The sequence below is a fragment of the Mirounga leonina genome, unplaced genomic scaffold (assembly GCF_011800145.1).
Source record: "Mirounga leonina isolate KUSES-001 unplaced genomic scaffold, KU_Mleo_1.0 Mir_199, whole genome shotgun sequence".
NCBI lineage: Eukaryota > Metazoa > Chordata > Mammalia > Carnivora > Phocidae > Mirounga > Mirounga leonina.
Genome location: NW_023270498.1, coordinates 244,749 through 265,015, shown reverse-complemented (window position 1 = coordinate 265,015; position 20,267 = coordinate 244,749). Strand labels below are relative to the sequence as shown.

The following is a 20,267-nucleotide window of genomic DNA, read 5'->3' as shown; positions in this document are numbered from 1 at the left end:
CGCATGTGTGTGTGTTTGCACACGTCCCTCCATCGCCTCCATGCTCCAGGACTGAGAGGGCAGTTGTCAAAAGTCAGCCTGTCAGCACATGTCCACTTGGGGTGTCTCTCTGGGCTCCAGGTGAGACAGACCCGGCAGGGGGCATGCAGGCGATGTGTGTGCAGGTGGGGCTGCTGCCAAGGGAGCAGGGGTGAGGGGCTGGCCTTGCTGGCCTCTGCCAGCGTCCAGCCCATCCTGCAAGTCTCTGCGGCCCCTGGCTCAGCTCTGGGCAAAGCGGTTTGTCACCCCCCAGGGCACAGTGTGGCCTCAGGAGGAACAGCACCCCCTCCGCCTTCCCTGCCTCCCAGGCTCTCCAAAGCTGGGTTCCTGTCCCCTTTTTAGCTGGGCTGGGCGGGGGGGGGGGCCTGTCATTCCTGCCGAGAGTCCCTAGGTGGCATTTGAGACCAACCTTTCCACGCTGAATGGGGCCACACCTCTCTTGGGCCACCGAGGGGTGTGCACGTGAGCTGATCTCTGCAGGGGCTGTTCTGGGGATGGTGTCCCACCAGAAACAGGCCCGGGACCCCCTTCCCACGCCCTCTTTGCACGTCCCACATGGTCCTGCGTCCCTCCACCTGCGCCCCAGGCCTGCTTTGTGTGCCCATGCTGTGGGCCTCACCGTCTGTCACCACGTTTGGTCTGAAGCAGCGTCACATGGAGGCATGCATCCCCACCTTGTCCCTGGACCCCATGATTCATAGTTCACCCTGAGGCCACGGCATAGGAATGAACATAGGTGTTCACCCCCACCCAGGTGTGACCCGGGGCAAGCAAACCTTGCTGAAAAGAACAGAAGGGCAGGACGGTGGGCCTTCTGCCTCCTGCGGGGTGTGGAGAGCAGACGGCCTCTCCTTGTCCCAAGAGGACCCCTGTCTCCTGATGGGGACAGACCCCCGAGACAGTACAGTGGTGGGTCTGCTCTCAGCCGAGGTGGGAAGAGGGGAGAGCAGAGGGGTTTGGCACCATGTCAGGGGGCTGTGGGGGGGCAGGGGTCCCCAGCCCTCCCCTGGGGCTGAGCCCCTCATCTGTGGAAGGCCTGCCCGGCCACCTCAGACTCCTCGATGTGGGTGCAAGGGGAGGTGGGGGCCCCCTAGCCCCGCTCACGTTGGGAAAATGGAGATGCTGAGGGGCCTCTGGGCTGTGCTGGGCAGGCAGGGCCACCTGTCCCCAGCACGTGTCACCTGCGGGGACGGAGCTCGTCCCCGGCCAGCTGGGTGGGGCCCGGGGAAGCCCCGGTGTCTGCCACGGGGCTGGCATCCTTCACAGGTTCCCAGGGCCGCGTGTCACCTTCTAGCACCTCAGGGTTACGAGCAGTGTTAACACGGTCTTTTCGGAGACGTGTGTCTTTCTTGGGGCACTGCAGTGGCGGCGTGGTCTCCGTGGGCCTGCCTGTCAGGAGGGCGGCCCGGGGAGGGGGCCCCGGGCGGTCAGGGACGAGGAAGCCCAGAGGCTGCGAGCTCTGTGTGCTCCCCGCTGACCGCTGGAGGCGGCCAGGCCGGGATGGGAGGGGCCCTGTGGCCAGGACACAGAGCATAGGGACCCCGTGATGCTCCCGTGGGACAGGGGACGAATGCCCTTCAGCTTGCCCGAGGGTGCTGCTCCTTGAGGCAGGGGGGAGTGGGGGGGCCTTTCCCATCTGTGGGCGCCACGGGAGGGGGCGGCCAGACGCTCTGCGCTGCCTCCTTCCTCCTGGCCCTCGGGGGGCGCCACCCCTCAGGCAGCCCCCCACCGTGCCTGAGCACCCAGATGTGGGACATCGGGGGGCACCGCTCGGGTCTGCTCACTGCACCCTGAGCTCTCGGCCTGGGTGTGACAGCTCCCCTCTGCCCCCGGGGCTCACGACGAGTCCGCCAGGGCAGCGGCCCCACGGTGGGGCATCAGAGCTGTGGGCCCAAGCCTGCAAACCGCTGTCCCATCTGTTGTGCCCCGTTCCGTCCGTGCCCCCCGGGTGTAAACCACACGCATACTGGCGGGTCGCCTTCCCTGCAGCCCGAGAACCTGCTCCTGGCCAGCAAGTGCAAAGGGGCGGCCGTGAAGCTGGCGGACTTCGGCCTGGCCATCGAGGTGCAGGGGGACCAGCAGGCATGGTTTGGTGAGTGTCCAGGCGGCCGGCCGGAGCGAGGGCGGGGGTCCGCTGCGGCCTCGGCCCTCACACTGCCCCTGCCCTGTCCCCAGGGTTCGCCGGCACGCCAGGCTACCTGTCCCCAGAGGTCCTGCGCAAGGAGGCCTATGGCAAGCCGGTGGACATCTGGGCGTGCGGTAAGACCTCCGTGGAGGCGGGTGGGGCCACGGGGCCACGGTGGAGGGAGCCCTGCGCCACGTGCGCCGTGCCAGGCCCGCCCCTGGGCCGACTCACGGGACTGCCACCAGCCAGGAGCCCCCTCCCCACACAGACTAGAATTGCTAACGTGATCCTGGCAGCTGCCGAGAAGCCCACCACCCCAGTGCCCGCCCCGCACCCAGAAGAGAGGTCTGGGCCAGAGGGAGCACTCGGTGCTGGGGGGCGGGGCACGCAGACTGCTGTGGCAGGGCTGCCTCCTTGGTGGGGGTCTCGGGTGGAGCTGAGCCCTGGACATGACCCTTGTGTTCCAGGGGCACAGGGGTGGGCTGTGGGTGGGGGTGGGGACGAGGCTGTGGGGGAGGGGACCCAGAGAGTGGGGGCTGTGGGCGGGGCGGCAGCGTGAGGCCCCCCCGCTCTGCTCCGCACAGGGGTGATCCTGTACATCCTGCTTGTGGGCTACCCCCCCTTCTGGGACGAGGACCAGCACAAGCTGTACCAGCAGATCAAGGCAGGAGCCTACGACGTGAGTGCTGGGACCCTTGTGCCCCTCCCCATCCGGGGGGAGGCCTGGAGTGAGTGACACCACCTGTGTCCCAGAATCAGGACCCACGAGAGCCCTCGGGATTCTGGCTCCTGCCTGGGGAGGGGGCTTCAGACTCCCTCGTGCGTTGCTTCCTCTTCTAGTTTCCGTCCCCCGAGTGGGACACGGTCACTCCTGAAGCCAAAAACCTCATCAACCAGATGCTGACCATCAACCCCGCCAAGCGCATCACAGCACACGAAGCGCTGAAACACCCGTGGGTCTGCGTAAGTCCCCCCAGCACGCGCGCCCTGGGGTCCTCTCCTCACCGCTGACGGGCCCCCCCGGGTCTCCTGGGTGCTGCGCGGCCTGGGGCTTGGGGCCCACTGGGGGGTTTGCAAGGCCTCCGTCTCTGGGAAGGTGGGGGCTCCAGATAGAGGGGGTCCCGTCCTGTATGTGAGGGGACGGAGAGTCGAGGCAGACCGGGGGCCTGGGTGGGGGACACAGCAGTCAGGAGGGCCAGGAGGCTGAGGGTAAGGTGGGGGCAGACAGGCGGAAAGGGGTGGTGGGCTCGGGGCTGGGCAGCAGGGGGCACAGCTGGCCTCCTGCTGCAGTGGGTGGCCCCGGGGGGTGCCGCAGCCCTGCTGTCCTGAGCCCTCCCGCTGAGGGCCGGAGCTGACCCCCCTTGGAGCCTTTTGCCGGGTGTGACAGCCCCTCTCCCCACAGCAACGCTCCACCGTGGCCTCCATGATGCACAGGCAGGAGACCGTCGAATGCTTGAAAAAGTTCAATGCCCGGAGGAAGCTCAAGGTGAGACGGGGGCCCCGGCGCCCCGCCCACCAGCCCCACGGCCCCCATTGCTCAGCCGCCCCGGGGGTGCCCGTGTCCTCGGCCAGAGGGGTCCCGGCAGGCCGGGCGAGGGCAGGCACCGGGGTCCCAGAGCACACGTGTCAGGTGGACCCAGCCCCCGACGGCAGCGACACTCGGGGTCCCCCATTCCTGGGGCTGTGGAGGGGCAGGTGCCCCTGGTCGCTGCCGCTTGCTTCAGGGTGAGCGAGTGCGCAGCGCCGGCCCCCCGCAGGTCTGGTGCGGAGAGCAGCCTGGCTGCGGGCGGGTGGGTGGGGAGGAGGAGGCCGGCGGGGAGCCCGTGGTCCTGAGCCCCCTAGAAGCTGTGCTCAGCGGGCGGCCCCTGGTTTCACTCCGGAAGTGGGGAGCCGGTCCGTGTGCAGTCGGGGAGCCTGCAGACTTGCTCTGCGAGGCCGTGGCCCAGGTCCCGGCGGGCGCCCCCCAGGCTGAGGTCCAGGCCGGGGTGTCCCGGTCTCAGCTGCGTGTCTCTCCCCAGGGTGCGATCCTCACCACCATGCTGGCCACGAGAAATTTCTCAGGTGAGAACGGTCTTCTCCTGGAAGAGAAGGCTTCCGAATGACCCGCCGCCGCCGGCGGCCTGCCCCTCTCTCACGACCCCCGGCCCTTCTCCCCCACCGCTCAGCGGCCTGGCCTTCTGCCCGCTCGGGGCCTCGAGGCCTGGGCTCTGTGGGCAGCACCCCAGGGGCCGCCCCCCAGCCCGATCCAGCCCGGTCCGGGAGGCCGCCCGGCACACGCCCCTGTCCCTGCGTGTTGGGTCTCTGTGTCCTCGCTGCCGCCGCCTGGGCCGCAGCTGTGTGTCTGTCCGGCTGTTGGTTGGCACCTCTGTGGCCTTGTTGTCCTGAGCCCCCTGAGCACCCGTTCTGTGTGTGGGAGCGGGAGGGGAGCGGAGGACCCGGGACCTCTCCGCCGAGCTCCGGACTCGCTGGCGGCCGCCCGCCTGGGGCGCTGGGCGTGGGCGGGGCTGGGGGCGTGTGGCTGCTCGAGGGGGGTGTCTGTCAGCGACCCAAGGCCAGGGCCCTGGCCCAGCGTCACCCGAGGGGCAGGTGGCCCCTGGCTGTCCTGTGGTTGTCTGTCGCCCGCGTCACTGGCTGCGGGAGCGTCTGGGGTCCGTCCCTGTTCGTCTGCATCCAGCACCCCATCCTCTTCCTTTGGCTGTGATACCGTGCTGCTGGGACCGGGGGGCCATGTGTCACACCACTAACGGGTCCCATCCTGTGCGCACGCCCACTGGGCGCGAGAAGCCCCCGCTGGGGTTTTCTAAGGAGAAAGGAGGCAGACGCTTTCCAACTGTCGCTCAGTCCCGGTCCTGTTCCCACTCTCCTGTGAACGGGACTCTGGAGCCATCCGCCACCCAACTGTGGACTCTAATCTTCTTCTGCTTCCTTTGTCTCTCCCCTCCCTTTCCCCTGCCCACCCCCCGTCTGTGTCCGCCCCTCCCTCGTCTCTAACCCGGTGCTAACAGTGGGCAGACAGACCACCGCTCCGGCCACAATGTCCACCGCGGCCTCCGGCACCACCATGGGGCTGGTGGAACAAGGTAGATGTTCTTGACCAGGGTCCCGCCTGTCGGCATGCAGCCCCCTCGCTGCACGCAGCTGCTGGCCGGGCCTCCAGAGCTGCCCCAGAGGCCCCGGGAGCCCCCGCTCCCGCCGTGGACAGGTCCCACACGGAGGGCAGGGCGGCAGCCCCCGCTGTCCCAGCAGCCTCGGACCCCGTGCGCTAAAGGAGGGGCCGGGCTAGGTGACTCCTAAGCCATGCCTCCTCCCACATGCATTTCACCCAACCTTGGTCTTGGCCCCTGAGTCTGGGGGTCAGGAGACCCCTCTGGTCAGAGCCCTGTGCTCTGTGATCTTTCTCCCCGCTTGTCCGTCACGACCCCCGTTCAGAGTGACCTTGGCCACCCGTAGGAAGCCTCAGGGCTGCTGCTGGGTCCGAACCCTGAGTGGGGGTCCCGGGAAAAAGGCATGGGTGCAGAGGCCCTGCCCCACGAGGGCCCTCTTGCCAGCCCCGTGCACGCCCTGCCTGGGCCGCCCCTGCTCCCAAGCACCTGCACCGTGCTTCTCCCCGGCTCTCGCATGGAGCTGGTGGTCTGTGCTGGGCCTGACGTGTGCATGTGTGCCCTGTGAGCCACAGGACAGGGGGGCCTCGGCCCCCCGCCCCGAGAATGTCCTGTTGGTCTCTCTACGAGGCCCCTGGCCTCCTCCCAGATACGTGAGGGGAGAGGCTGTTTCTGCTGAGCAGCTCTTCCCCGGGGGCCTCAGGCCCGCTCCCGCCACCTCGCTGTGAGCTTAGCCAGAAGCCCTGAGGGCTAGCGGACCGCAGGACCTGCCAGGGGACCAGCCTGAGCCCAGGGCGGTGCAGGCTTAGGGCGCACGGGGCCCGCTGCAGCCGAAGGCCGATCCCAGGGCTCCCCAGACGGAGCCGTGGGGCGTAGTTTTCTGCGGGGGCCTTGTGCTTCGGCCCAGCCAGCCGTCCATCCCAGCGCTTGCCTCAAGATCCCACAGGGGCTGCCTTCCCTAGCGGCCTCCTCCTGGGGGTACTCCGGGCAGGGCCACCCTCGGGAAGGGCGGTGTGCGCCCCCCCTGTGAGCCCGGTGGACGTGTCCGGCAGGCAAGGCCCGCGGAGGGCCGTCCTTGGCTTCCTTCCCAGAGCCTTTCTGGAGCGCATGAGGGGAGGGAGGACCAGGGGCCAGGGAGCAGGGAGCCTGGGCGCCTCGGCTGAAGCGCGCTGCTGAAGCGCAGCTGCCCGGCGCAGCGAGCGAGGCCTCCGGGCTGCTCTCTGCAGGGCCCCTGCCTGAGCCCACCTGCCTGTCGTCGGTGTGCAGCGACTGCATGAGGCCGTGTGCATGCACAGCCCCCCGCCTGGCCGCCGAGGGCTGCTCTGTCCCGGGGGCGGTCAGTGCATGTGGACGGAGCCCAGCATGGCTGTCTCGGGCCACCAGCGAGGGGACGAGGCAGAGGCTGGGCCCTTGGGCAGAGGTCAGCCCATCTCAGCCAGCGGCACTGGGCGGGGGGCTCCGTTCCAAGGCCATCGCTCCTCCGCAGGGGACAGCCTCCCCGGTGACATAGCACCCCCACCCGAGGAGCCCGCGGGGTCTCCGTAGAGACGATGACGCTGCGGGTCGACAGAGCGTCTTGGCCTTCCCTGAGAGGAGACGGGAGAGCTGGGGTGCGGGTGGGGGGCAGCCGTGGCCGGCCTAGGACCCTGGCGGGTGCGGAAACAGGTCTCTGCTTGCCTACCCGGGGTCTGGGGCAGCTGCTCGGCCCGCCGGGGCTCCTGCCGCGAAGCTGTGCTTTTGACTGCCAGTGTAGACGGGGTCCACGGGGCCCTGGAGGCAGTGAATTTCTGGGAGCCGCTTTCAGGAGGGGCCCGGCCGTGTGTCCACACTGCGCCCGGACTCGCAGGCGCTGGTTAAAGGGGGTTCCTCAGGGGAAGTGTTTGGGCATTGGTTAAGAGGCTCGGTGTCGGCTGTGAGGCTTTCTGGAGCCTGGGCCCCAGTGGAGCCGTCTGAGTCCACGGAGGGGTGTTGCCGTCTGGGGAGCAAGGTCTGGAGAGTGGGCTTTGAGAGTCAGGGACTGAGAGGGGGGCCCTCCCGAGACGAGGGTCTCCATCTGCCTCTGCCCAGGGCCAGGCAGGGCTGGCTGTGTCTCCTCGGGGTGCTGGGCCGGCCCCGGCCTACACCGGCTCAGACGCCGAGGCCACATGGTGTCGCGGGCCCGGCCTGAATCAGGTGTGGGGTCAGCTTGCCTGCCTGCTCAGCTGCCGAGACGCGTGCCTTCGGGATGGGTGCCTCTTTCCTCCAGGCCCCTGGAGGAGCCCTGCCCCCGCTGGTCAGCCAGCAAGGATGGGGGACCGGGGCTCCACGCCTTCAGCATGACTCCTACTTCAGGGGAGGTGGGCTCCAGGTGTGCGCTGGATGCGGGGAAGGGAGCAGAGGGGTGAGGTCAGTGGGGGTCAGGAGCGAAAGCCCCCGAGTCTGCAGGGCTGGCCTGTTCTACTGTGGTGAGTTACTGGGAGGTGGGTTGGAGCTGCCACCTGGGGAGCGAGCTTTCCAGGGTGCCCACCGTGGAAGCGGCCCTGGGGAGGTGGCATTTTGGGCCTGGGACGGTCCGGGCCTCCGGGCGTGGTCCTGATCCAGCCTCCCCAGGATGGGGGGGATGTGCTGCAGGGCGGCCAGGACTGGCGGGCAAGGGAGGGGGCGCCGGTCGTCCCTTTGCTTACTGGGATCCTGTGACACTTCTCACGGGGTGAGGCCTGCCGGACCAGGGGGACAGGCCAGCGGGCAGGCCTCTGGTGACACACGGCCCCGTGGATCCTGCGGGGGAAGCCTTTGAGAGAGCTGACAGGTTGTGGGGCTGGAGACCGCGCCCAGGGTGGCACTTGGACGGCCCCACAGGGCTCTCGCCCGAGCACATCACCCATGTCCCTGCACAGAGCCCGGAGAGCGGCAAAGGGCACCTTCACAGAGAGGGAGGCGGGCCGTGGGGCCCTGACAGTGGTTCTCAAGCCAAAGCAGGGTTAGGATCTCCTAGAACGGATGCCGCACCACCCCCGGGAGGTCTGGGGTGGGCCTGGGTGCTGCTGGTGTGGGGACGCCACTTTGAGAACCACTGCCCCTCCCTGGGTCGTGGTGTGCACATCGCCCTGATGTCACAGCCTCCAGGGATGTCTCCTGCAGTCAAGGGGCCCCCTCCGCCCCCCGTGGACCACCGTGGGCCCTCGGGGCAGGCAGCCCCGCTGCAGGGCTGGCTAGCTGGCTGGGGGCTGTGGAGCCCGCGGCGGGGTGACCCCCACCACATACATCGGCCTCACAGGCGGGGCAGCGCTTGGCTGGGAGCGCGGGTGGGGTGGGCAGGACCAGGCGGGGTCCTGGGCCGCACACACTCGCTCCCCTGCCTGACCACACGAATCTTGTTTTCTTTCTTTCCCTCACTACTACTCCCTCCCTCCTCACCTTTCCTTTCCTGGAAGGTAAGCGGACTTCCTTTGGTTTGGCAGCCATCGTTGCCGCTGACCGCTGTGGAGGGCCCCGATGCCGGGGGGCTGGGGGAGGGTGAGGCAGGGGCCGGGCTGCCCTGGCCTCTGTGCGGTCGCGTTGGGGCGTCCCACAGGTGGGGGGAGCCGGGGACGCGGGTGGCCCTCTGGAGCCTTCCCCGTGGGTGTCCCCCTGCTGAGCCCACTCAGAGCCCAGGGGCCTCAGGAGTGGACAGAGGGGCCCGTGTTGGGGCTGGTGCTGCCAGGGCAGGGCCAGGAAAGTGACCCCAAGGTCAGGACTTCCAGGACTGGTTCCTGAAGAACCAGGCAGCCCCTTGGTGCTCTGAGCCGGGGGCCTGGGCCTGTGGGAGGGGGCCAGGAGGCCGATCGCCGGCAGGCACCCGAGCTCGGGACAAGCCCCTCCCGTGCCTGGGTGGGTGACCAACTGCAGCCTGCCCCGGCCCCAGAACACGGAGAATGACAGGCAGGTGCCCACCACCCCAACCTGGTACCCCATCCTGTGTTCCTCTCCGGGGAGGGGGGAGCACCCTGACTTCTTCTTGGCAGAGCCTGCACACTGCCCACGAGCCGCGGGGCCCAGGTGGGAGGGGAAATCTCGGTGTCCTCCAGGGTCGTGGAGAATGGCCGGGGGAAGGGGCCTGTACCGGGGATGAGAGGTTTGGGCAGCCCTGGGTCTCCCATGGGCCTGTTCCAGGACAGCCAGGCTCAGAACTGGGGACAGATCTGCTTCCCACCCCCCACCCCCCCGCCCCACTGACCACAGAAGCCACCCTGCCTCAGTCCCTGGGGCCGCCTGCCTGCCCACTCGTCTTGGGGATGCCCAGAGCCTGGCTGGCCCCTGAGGTCACCTCACACTGACGGGGGCGGGAAGCAGCAGGCCCCAAGCCCTTTGCTCATGCTGCCTGTTTCCTCCCAACGCAGCAGCCAAGAGTTTACTCAACAAGAAGGCTGACGCGGTGAAGGTGAGTGCACTTGGCCCTGGGGCCCACCCTGCGGCTGGGCCTCCCTCCCTCCCTCCGTGCTGGGCCTGCCCTGGGAATGGTGTGGCTGCCGCCATCTCCCCGACCTCCTCTTGCTCTCTCCACAGCCCCCTACAAACAGCACCAAAAACAGCACCGCTGCCACCAGCCCGAAGGGGACACTTCCTCCGGCCGCCCTGGTACTGAGCCCCTCCGCGCCCTGCTTCCCGGCCCTCCCACACCTTGGCTGTGCGGTGGCCACCTGTCAGGAGGCCTGGGGGGAGGGTGGGCTGCAGCCCCAGCCTAACCCGATGGACAACACCTGGCGCTCCAGCTCCCCCTTGCCGCGCGGGTGTGGACTGAGGGCCGAGCCCCATTTGGGCCGTCTCGGGGCTGTGCAGGGGCCTGGCCCGGCGGGGAGACACCGCGGGCTGCCGCGGGGGGCGCGCCATCTGGGAAGTGGGGGCTTGGCTTTCTCCCAGGACGATGGGTGGGGCTGGTCTTGGCTATGGAGCCCCCCACCCCCGGTGATCTGCAGGGAGATAAGCCCGCTTGGCAGTTGGCCTGGGGATGACCCAGCAGCAGGCCGGGCGGCCTCCATGGGAGACCGTGCCCCTCAGTCCCGAAGCCGCCAGGGGGACGCAGCCCTGTGGCCGTGCTGGCCTGTGGCTGCCTGGGAGGGAGAGGCCTGGGGGCTTCCGGGCAGGGGCAGGCAGACAAGTTCAGAGGAGCCTCCTGGCTGTGTCAGGGCCCCCCCCAGCTGGTGGCGTGGGTTGTGCTGGTGCGGGGGCGCTGTGTGCGCATGGCGGCCCGCGTAGAGCCGGCCGCCCCAAGAGGTCGGGCTTGGCTGGCGCCCAGGTTCCGAGCCCCGCAGAGCACGCGCGCGGTCTCCAGGGAGCCCAGCCGCACACGGCCCACAGGAAGGCTAGGCTCGCCAGGTGGCCGTCCCGCACGTGGGGGCGGCCTCAGCCCAGGAGGGGTGGGTCCCACACAGCCAGCCCCGTCTCGGACCCCGTCCATCGCATATGCCACCCCACCCCCATGACATCTTCAAAACCGTGTCCCCCGCAGCCCGGGGCAGGGGGTCAGGCAGCAAAGGGAGGGGAGGACCTCTTTCCCCGCCTGCGGCCCCCACGCTCTCTGCCGCCCTCTGTGGGCACACAGGCTTCTCTCTGGCCACCCTGGGCCCGCGGGCCTCTCCGGCCCGCTCCACCTCCTGCCATCCGCGCCCGGCTGCCCTCCTCCCCTCCAGCCGCCGCCTCCGCCTCTCACTTCCCTCTTTCCTTCCTCTGTGCTTCCTTCTTCTGTAGGAGCCTCAAACCACCGTCATTCATAACCCCGTGGACGGGATCAAGGTACTGCCGCCCCCTCACCGCCCCCTTGGGAGCCTGCGCTCAGGCAGGAGGCAGGCCCCCTGGCCAGGGGCAGGTCTGGGGCGTTGCCCCGGGGAAGCCCCAGGGCTAAGAGTTGGGGGGGCAGGTGTGCAGGGACCCCTCTCGAGGCAGGACAGAGCCTCAGAGGTCCACGGCCGCCCCTCGGGACAAGGCCCCAGGTCCTGCCCTCTCGGGCCTGGCTGTACCGGGTCCGCCGTCCGTCGACGGTGGGGGCCCAGAGCAGGGTCCACTCCTCAGGACCCTCCGTGCTGTCCGTCTGGCACTGGCCGTGGCCAGGCCCAGCAAAGCCGGGGGCCAGGCGTGCGGGGCGGCCTCAGGGGGTCCCCGGGAGGAGGGAGCAGCACAGATGCCCTTGCCCGCCCCCCGCATTGCTCACCTCTGCCCCCAGTGCTTCCTGCTGAGCCAGCCTGCATCCTCCGTTGCTGCTCTGTGCTCTGGCATCTCCCACCACATCGGCACCTGTGCCCGGGGCCGGAGAAGGGGCTGGCTCTTGGGGTGGCGGGAGGGGCGGCGGGCAGCTGAGCTGTGTTTCTAGGACAGGCGCCCCCTCCAAGTTCGCAGACTCCCACCCAGCCCTGGGTTGCCCAAAGGGCGCCCCACACCCTGGCTGTGGGCCAGGACCAGGGGACCATGGGCCACTGCCTCTCAGCCAACCCAGACTCAAGGTGCCAAGAAGGGCCTGGGTGTCCTTCTGCTTTGTGGCTCGGGACGGGCGTTCCTGGGACCCCGTGTCTGGGGTGAGGTTCATGTTTTCCTTGCAAGAGGCTTCTAGACAATCTCTGGGGCTGTGGTATGAGCCTTGATCCTACAACCTGCAAACCTCCCACCGCCCCATCTCTGGGCAGGGCCTCGAGCAGGGCGTTCAGTCAGGGAGCCAGAGGGAGGCCCTGGAGGACTCTGTTAGGATGCTCTTTCTGAGGAGCAAGCAGGCCTCCTGGGAACCCCGTGACAGGTGATCGGTACCTGGTTTTGGAGTGGGGCGGGAGGTGCTGGGGCTGCCTGTCTACCGTCGGAGGCCCCCTCGGGAGAGACCGGGCCTGGCTGGACAGTCCAGGCATGAGGGGCAGGCGGCCCCTTCCAGGGCAGGAGCTGTGGGTACGGCTGCATCCTGCCTGGGCCAGCCAAGGCTCTTGAGGACCTCCTGGAAGCTTCTGGTCCTGTCTGCCCAAGTACACGGGCTGGGGGTGCCTTTCCATTTCACTGGAGGTCCCAGAGAGCCCGTTTACCTCTTATGAGAGCCGTCTGAGCACAGGGAGTCTTTCCTCCAGGCGTGTCTGGTCGGGAGAAGGCGCGTCCGGGCCCCTGGCCCTTGGGGACGTGAGCGGCCTGGGGCTGGGGCCGGGTGACCGCCGTGGGATGCTGGGGTGGGCACCTCCAGGCCCCATGGAGGCGGGTGGGACAGAGCCCACGTCCTGACCCGCTGCCTCCCTGTGTGTCCCCCAGGAGTCATCGGACAGCACTCACACCACCATAGAGGACGAGGACACAAAAGGTACGTGGGGAGGGCGGGGCGGCAGGGCATCTGTGATGCAGGCATGGCGTGTCCACGGGGGGCTGGCCCTGCCTGGCTGCAGCCCCCGGGGCCTGCCCAGCGCGTGCGGGCCGACAGGCGGGCGCCCTGACCAGCGGGGGCGCTCCCACCCTGCGGGGGACCAAGGTCATGGTTGAATTTGCTCGGTTTCTTCTCTGGGACTTCCTGAAGTCTGTAACTGCCTGGCTAGCAGCTGCTCGGTAGACGGCCAGCAACGGGGCTTTTCCGGGGTTCCGGCTGTTTCCACGGCCAGTGAGGGCGGGTGGGCTGCACCCATGCAGGGTCAGTGGCCTGGCCAGGCACCCCCTCTTCTGCTCCCAGCTCTGCCTGCCTCCCCAGGGAGGGCAGGTGGCGTGCGGGGCCACCTGACCCTCTGGGCCACACGCTCACAGAGGGGCCACACGCTCACAGAGATCAGCCCCAGGGCCTGATGGCCGGCCATTCTGCCAGTCTGGGGGACGCAGTGAGGGGAACACCGGCCCCTGGACGAAGGGAGAGTGGGTGTTCACTCAGGTGTTCCCTGAGGCCCTGTCCTTGCAGTTCTGCCCCCCTAGCCCTGGGGGGGCGGGGGGCCTAGGTGGCCAGAGCCTGCAGGAGGGTCGCCCAGCCCAGACCCCAGCCACACCTTGTCTGGCTGGGAGAGCAACCTCGGGGGCAGCGGCGGGGGGCGTCCCTCGAGCCCCGAAGGGCCCAGGTCCGGCCCCTCCCCCCACACCTCCAGCCCCGCCTCCGGTGCCCCCACTGCCCCTGGACCCCACCATGAGCTGGGCCTGGGGTTCTCCAGCCTGACCCCACTCGTCCTTGTCCTGTCCCCGTCTTTCCCGCGTGCCCCCTCCTGTCTCCCATTCGCGTCTCACCTGTCCACCCCAGCCCCCAGGGTCCCTGACTCCCTGAGCTCCGCGGGGAGGGGCTCGGCGAGCTCTGAAGCCAACCCCCCCACCTCATGTCCGCCTCCCGGTCGCCCCCTGCCCACTCCGCGTAAGTCGGTGGGCCCCTGCTGTGGGCGGGGTCTCCCTGAAGGGCCCCCCCACAGCCCATCTCTGTAGGGATGCTTCCTCAGAGCAGACTGAGCGTGGGCTCCACCAGGGCCCCCTCGGCCCCATGGAGGCTCGGGGCTGCCCCTGCCTCTCCAGCCAGCCCTCCGCGGGGGCTTCTCCCCTGGCCCGCAGGGCCGTGGGCCGCCCCCGCGCCCCCAGCTCCAGGCTCTGGCCAGGGGCTTCTTGCTGCGGAGACCGGCCCCGGGGCGGGAGCGAGCAGGGCCTTCCGTCCTCCGCCCCTGCTCACGCTCTGCCTCCTGTTCACCCCAGCCCCCAGGGTCCCTGACACCCTGAGCTCCGTGGGGAGGGGCTCGGGGGCCCTGGAAGCTGAGGGCCCCCTGCCTGCTCTGTGGAAGTAGTGCCCCCGGGCCTGCTGCCCCTGCCACGCACGGCCTCAGCTGCCCCGCCCGGCTGCCCGAGGCTAACGGCCCGGCCCGGCTGGGCGCCTGGCACTAATTCCGCAGGGCAGCTCCCAGCCACCCTCCTCCGCACCTCCCCTCCCACCTGCGCTGCAGTCCACCCCAGGCCTCGCCGCCGCCCCCCCGCAGGGTCTCCCGGGCCGTCCACAGTGCTTCCTGCCTTCCTCAGACCGCCTGCCTGACCGTCCGGTCACAGCACTCAGCGGGGCCCCAGGGAGGTGTAGACACGGCGCCATTTCAGAAGCCTCTCCCCACCGCAGGCCTGCAGGCTGAAAGGGAGAAGGCGGGCCGTCCTGACCAGCTGGGTCTTCCACTGGGTTCTGCACACGCTGGGCTGCCTCTGTCCACTTCAGGGCGTGGGGGGGATACCCTCTGCCCGCAGCACCTGCCCGGCCATTCCTGGAGCCTCCTCCTCTGTGCCCCCTGTCCCCACGCTCCCCCACCTTCATCCCCCATCCCCCTCTGTACCCCCACATTCTTCCCTGTATCCTCTTCTGTCCCCCATGCTCCCCATGTCCACCTTCACCTCCTACATCCACCCACGTCCCCCCTCCGTACCCCCACATTCTTCTTTGTATCCCCCTTTGTCCCCCCATCCTCCCATCCCCCATGCTCCCCGTGTCCCCCACATTCCATGTCCCCCCATGTCTACCTTCACCCCACATCCCCCTGTGCCCCCACATTCCTCGTGTCCACGTCCCCCCATCCCCCCACGTCCACCTTCACCCCCACATCTATCCACATCCCCACGCCCCCACATTCCTTGTGTCCCTGTGTCCCCCCGTCCTCCTCTGTCCCCATGTCCACCTTCACCCCATGTCCATTCACATCACCCTCTGTGCCCCCACATTCCTCGTGTCCCCCACATCCGCCTTCATCCCCCCACATTCCCTCTATACCCGGTATCCCCCCAGTGTCCCCCTCTGTCTCCCCTCGGCCCTCCGTGTCCCCCCATGTCCCACTCTGCCCCCTCCTCTCTCTGGCTTGGCTCGTCAGCCCATAGCTTCTCTGTCCTGTGTGCCCCCACCTGCCTCCTGTTCACGTCTGGTCTGTTCCACCCCAGCCCCCAGGCTCTCTGACATCCTGAACACGGTGAGGAGGGGCTCAGGGGCCCCGGAAGCCCAGGGCCCCCCACCCTGCCTATCTCCAGCTCTCCCAGGCCCCTTGTGTAGGTAGCACCTTGAGTGGCCCCCTGGCTGCTCTTTGGGGGCTCACAGGGGTGTGGAGAACCCCCGGCTGTGGTACGGGACCCCTCACTCTGGGAAGGGGCCAGCTTGGAGGGGACAGAAAGGGGAGCACAGGGAAGTCCACATGAAGGCATCTGGCCTCAGAACGTGAGTTTGTGGCCGAGGACGGGCATGTGTGAATGTGTGTGTAGGAAGGAATCAGAAGCAGTCGGGGCGAACTAGAGCCTCACGCCTGTGATCTGTGGGCCCGCGTGACGCAGACAATGCTGACTGCTGGGGCCCAGGGCGGGGGGGGGGGTGAGGGGCCGGCGCTGGGCTGGGGCCCCTCCCCAGGCAGGGAGGGAGGAGCCGGCTGCCCCAGCCCGCCTGCCGACTGCCACCGGGATCACTTACAGGGATGGGTGACACCCCAGGGCCGCACCCCCCCCACCTGCCGGGAGACACCGGGCAGGGAGGTGCTGTTGGATGAGAGGCTGCGGGCCAGGGGCTGGGCATGGCTGGGGAGTGGCTGGGTGAGTGCCGGGCCTGGGGGCCAGGGCAGGGCGGAGGGGGAGCGGAGCATCGCAGCGGTGGGGGGGCATGGGGGCTGCGGGCAAGCTGAGCCCACCCCAGCGGCCGCGAGGGCATGGGCCGGCGGCTGGACAGCAGTGCCCCCCCCGCCCTCCCCCCCCCAGGAGCGCTCTGTGCTTGGCCAGAGGGCCAAGGGCAGGTGCGGGTTCCCGGGCTGGCTTGGCCGGGGACTGGAGGTCCGTCACAGAGGCGGGGTGGTCTCGTGGGGGGGGGGGGGGCTGTGGCAGGTGCGCAGCAGAGCCTGGGGAGGGGTCGGCAGCATCCATGTCCCCGTCTCCCCGGCCCCTCTTGGCCCTGGTTTCACAGATGAAGAAGCAGAAGCTGGGGTACGTGGAGAGGTGCCCCCAGCGGGGGCCACCCGCCACAGGACCCCCGCCCAGGGCTGCGAGCTGCCCTTGGAGTCTGCAGAGGAGGCCAGGTTGGGGGCTCTGAGGACAGGGCATGCTGTGAGCGCTGAGCAACCTGGGCTGATCTTGGGGGTCTGCCTTGAACCAAACTACAGACGTGGGGGCCACAAAAAGGGGCCCTGAGCGGGACTGAAGGGAGGGGTGTGGGGGGGCGCGGAGGGCAGGACTGGCGGGGGAGGGGGTGAGCGCTAGGGGGGCTGAGGCCCCTCAGGGAGCAGCATCCTTGCTCCGGCATGTGCCCTCCCCTGAGTCCTCAGCACTGCAGCTCCTTCGAGTGCTGGGGGGTCCGCAGGTGAAGGACGGGGGTGGAATCAGCCCCGAGAGGGGACTTGTGCGGAACTGGCTCTCCAGACTTGCGGCCGTGGGCGTCAGAGCCGGGGTGCCCCCAGCTCCACCTCTGGGGCCCGGGTCCGCCTCACCCAGCACTGAGGTGCAGGCGGCGGGGGGCTGTCCCTGGGGTGGGTTAGGGGCATGTAGCCGTCAGCTGTCGTCATGTGTAAATGGGCTCGGTGCCCACTGGCCCAGGCCGTGTTCCCCATAATCAGGGATTACACCCAATCCAGGCTGATCCTGCACAGCTGCCCGCCTGGGGTGGCTGGGGGCTCGCGGTGCCCCTGCAGCTGCCAAGGGACACGGATTAGGGCCAGCCTGGGGTCACTGGGGTCCCCCAGACCCTTTGCCAGCAGCCTGGCCTCCTGGCCTGTTAGCTCGTCCCGGGAGAGGGCGTGCAGGGGCTCCGGTCCACCCCGGACCCCTCCCACGCCACACCCTTGCCAGAGCTGCCTGGGGCGGGGTCACAGCTCGCGGCCTCACCTCCCGGGGAGCCCCCCGCGCTGCGCGCCCCTGGGGGAGGCAGGGCTGCCATGCAGGGCAGGGGTGGGTCTGGGCAGCAGCCCTGCTGCGATCTCACCTCGCTTGTCTGCAGAATGCGTGTGACGCTGGTTCCCAAACTCCAGGCTCCGCGATGTGTGCTGTCACCCTGATTCCCTCTGGGTGACTTTATACTCTCATTTTGTATCACAACTGGCTTTAAAACACTCCACACGACTTCACTAAGTGGAAGACACTAAGTGACAGTACGGGGTGCACGGGACACAAGAGAGGACGTGTCGGGCAGTTGCGGTCGCAGGGCTGTTGGCGGAGGGCTCCCGTGGGCTGCTGGGGTGAAGAAGGGGGGCCGACCGGTGTTGGGTGTCAGACACGCGGGCGCTGTCCACCCTCACACGGGCGGGGGGGGCTGGCTTGGGGGTCGCCGGGGAAAAGCTGGACTGCAGTGGTGACAGGGACCTGGGAGGGCGGATGAGCGTCCCCGAAGCAGAAACGCCCAGCCAGAGGGCAGAGAGGTGGGCAGGCTGCTGGGAGGCCACAGACCGGTGATGCCGAGGGACCCAAGATGCCCAACACTGTCCTGCCCCGGGTCCCAAGACGGAGAGAGGAGAATGGCAGGTGTCGGGACAGGTGGGCGTGGGGTCCCTGGAGCCTGCAGCCCACCGTACTGGAGGCCAGCTTCAGGGCCGACCGGACAGTGGGGGCCTGGGCTTGCACAGAGACCGCCCGGAGCCCAAATCCTGCCACGGTGCGGACACAGAGTTCGGTGAGAAATGGAAACGGGACCTTCGCGCAAATGCAGCTGGGTCCAGAGGGAGGGTTTTCCAAGATAGGAGAAACCCGCAGGGCGGTGCACACACGAATCTCCACGTGCAAACGTGCCCTCCCCCGTGACACCAGCACACGCGTGCACCCGAGCCCTCGGCCGTCACGGAGCTCCTGCTGCCCTCACCATGCAGGCTCCGTGCAGCACACGGCGCCCTTCAGGCGGGCATCTGTGGGAGGGGGCACGCGGACAGCCGAGGGTGCTGGCGGCGGGGAGGACGCGCGGGCAGCCCCATGCCAGGGCTGTGGGCACATGCTTCAGAACGCGGAGTGCACCCTTGGAGACCCTGCCACCTGTGCTCTGGGACTTGAGCCCGCGCATCACCTCACGCGTGTGCCGTTCCCCATGGCACTGGTGGCTGGAGTGCGGACAGATGCCCAGCCGCAGAGGCAGAGAGCTGCTAGGGAGCCAGGGAAGCTGCTGGAAGTGCCGTGCCCCGGGAGGGAGCCCGTGGGGAGGAGCTCCGGGCATCCTGCGCGGGCTGGGTCTGAGGCTTACCGTCAGCCTGCTGCTTGGAGAGATCCCTGGGATCCGTGTGCGCGCACACCCGACGTGTGTGCACGTTCGAGGGTGGACACATCTGCGCGGAAGCGGCTAAGCCCCCACCTGAGGACAGTCCTTCTCTGGGGAGGGGGAGTGAAGAACGAGACTTAGGGGGACACGGGCATTCACAACTGTATCTGGAAGGGCTTATTTCTTTAAAAAAGTCTCAGCGGCAATGAAAGCGGTCCAGGTTTGAATCCGCAGGGTGTGGGGCTATGTTATTCTCTGAAATAAGTTGTGATTCAAGAGACAACAGGGACCCCAGGCCAGCACCCTGGGGCCGGGCCTGTCCCGGTGCAGAGGCCAAGCGGGCAGGAGCCCAGAGCCCTGGGACGGAGGGTGTGAGGTGGGCTGGTGATGCCCGGGGGGCGGGGGGCAGCTGGCACCCGGGCCCAGGACTGCACGCAGGTGGAGACTGGAGCAGGTGCGAGGCCAGCCGGCTGTCCGTGGGCTTCCAGGGAGAGACTCCGCGTCCTCCTCCTTGGGCCCCTCTGGCCCTACTCCCTGGTCTTTGCTCCCAGTCCTCACCCTGCAGACCCCGTCCCCTCACTGCTTCACAGCCGGCCCTTACAGGGATCATTTCTATAGTTCGTTACTAGATGTTTCTAAAGACGTGTTGCATTCGCAAAGGGCTTGTGAGCCGAATCCAGGTGGGCAGGAGCCAGGAGGGCCAGTCCCAGGGGACACGGCCGGAGGGACTGGGGGGCCACACGGCGGGCTTTGCTTCCCTTTCTGCATTCTCCAGACCTTCTATGTAAGACCCGGCTTGGTGGACTTGGAAACGTGGGGGCTGTGGGTGACCTTGGAGGGAGCCATGTGAGCTGGACCGATTGGGCGCGGGTCCCTCCTGGGGAGGAGAGGCGGGTGGGGGCTGGGGACGCTCTGCCCTAGGCCCTCTGCAGGGCCGCTTGGGGTGGTCGTCGGTCACTGGGCGGCTGTGTCCCTGCAGCGCGGAAGCAGGAGGTCATCAAGATCACCGAGCAGCTCATCGAGGCCGTCAACAACGGGGACTTCGAGGCCTACGCGTGAGCGGGGCATCTGGGCTGGGTCCCGGGAGGCCTGGGGTGGGCGGTGGGGGCTTCCCTGCGGTGAAGGGAGGGGCGGGCCGCGGCAGGGGCCTCTCCTCACCTGGGTATGCCCCCCAGGAAAATCTGTGACCCAGGCCTGACCTCGTTCGAGCCTGAAGCTCTGGGCAATTTGGTCGAAGGGATGGACTTCCACAGATTCTACTTCGAGAACCGTGAGTCGGGGGGCCGGTGCAGGGCGTGGGCGGCGCGCCCCCGACAGCAACGCAGGGCTCCCCAAGACCTCCGGGCCCCCCCAGCCCCCCCTCCCCGCCCCCCGTGCGCTGCCGGGAGCGGAGGTTCCCCGGGGGCGCCCCGCGAGCCCCCGCCTCTGCCCCTGCCCGCAGTGCTCGCCAAGAACAGCAAGCCCATCCACACGACCATCCTGAACCCGCACGTGCACGTCATCGGGGAGGACGCCGCGTGCATCGCCTACATCCGCCTGACGCAGTACATCGACGGGCAGGGCCGGCCCCGCACCAGCCAGTCCGAGGAGACGCGCGTGTGGCACCGTCGCGACGGCAAGTGGCAGAACGTGCACTTCCACTGCTCGGGCGCGCCCGTGGCCCCGCTGCAGTGAAGGTGGGTGCTGGCGCAGACCCTCCCCGGGGGGCGCCGCGGGGCTCCGGGGGAGGCGCCCCCGGGCTGCAGGCAGGCAGCACCCCATCCCCGCTCTCCCCGTCCTGTGGGGGGGGTTGCACATGAGAGCTGACCCCGCCTTCGCCCCCTCCTCCCTGGGGGGGTGGGGCAGACGAGAGCTGACCCGCCCCCCCCCCCCCCCCCCCCCCCCCCCCCCCCCC

General features: G+C 68.8%; 1 protein-coding gene across 1 annotated transcript in view; it reads left to right on the top strand.

Moving 5' to 3' along the window:
- The window catches only part of CAMK2B (calcium/calmodulin dependent protein kinase II beta), a 78,522-nt gene that overhangs the window by 56,416 nt on the left and 1,839 nt on the right, over positions 1-20,267 (top strand). Inside the window, exons 7-20 of the mRNA XM_035026427.1 lie at positions 2,029-2,131; positions 2,215-2,298; positions 2,749-2,843; positions 3,005-3,127; positions 3,567-3,650; positions 4,183-4,225; positions 5,170-5,244; positions 9,627-9,664; positions 9,790-9,861; positions 10,972-11,016; positions 12,499-12,547; positions 19,353-19,428; positions 19,549-19,643; positions 19,815-20,049. Coding sequence (XP_034882318.1) covers positions 2,029-2,131; positions 2,215-2,298; positions 2,749-2,843; positions 3,005-3,127; positions 3,567-3,650; positions 4,183-4,225; positions 5,170-5,244; positions 9,627-9,664; positions 9,790-9,861; positions 10,972-11,016; positions 12,499-12,547; positions 19,353-19,428; positions 19,549-19,643; positions 19,815-20,047 — 1,215 coding nt within the window. The 3' untranslated portion in view covers positions 20,048-20,049. The remainder of the gene's footprint in view (positions 1-2,028; positions 2,132-2,214; positions 2,299-2,748; positions 2,844-3,004; positions 3,128-3,566; positions 3,651-4,182; positions 4,226-5,169; positions 5,245-9,626; positions 9,665-9,789; positions 9,862-10,971; positions 11,017-12,498; positions 12,548-19,352; positions 19,429-19,548; positions 19,644-19,814; positions 20,050-20,267) is intronic.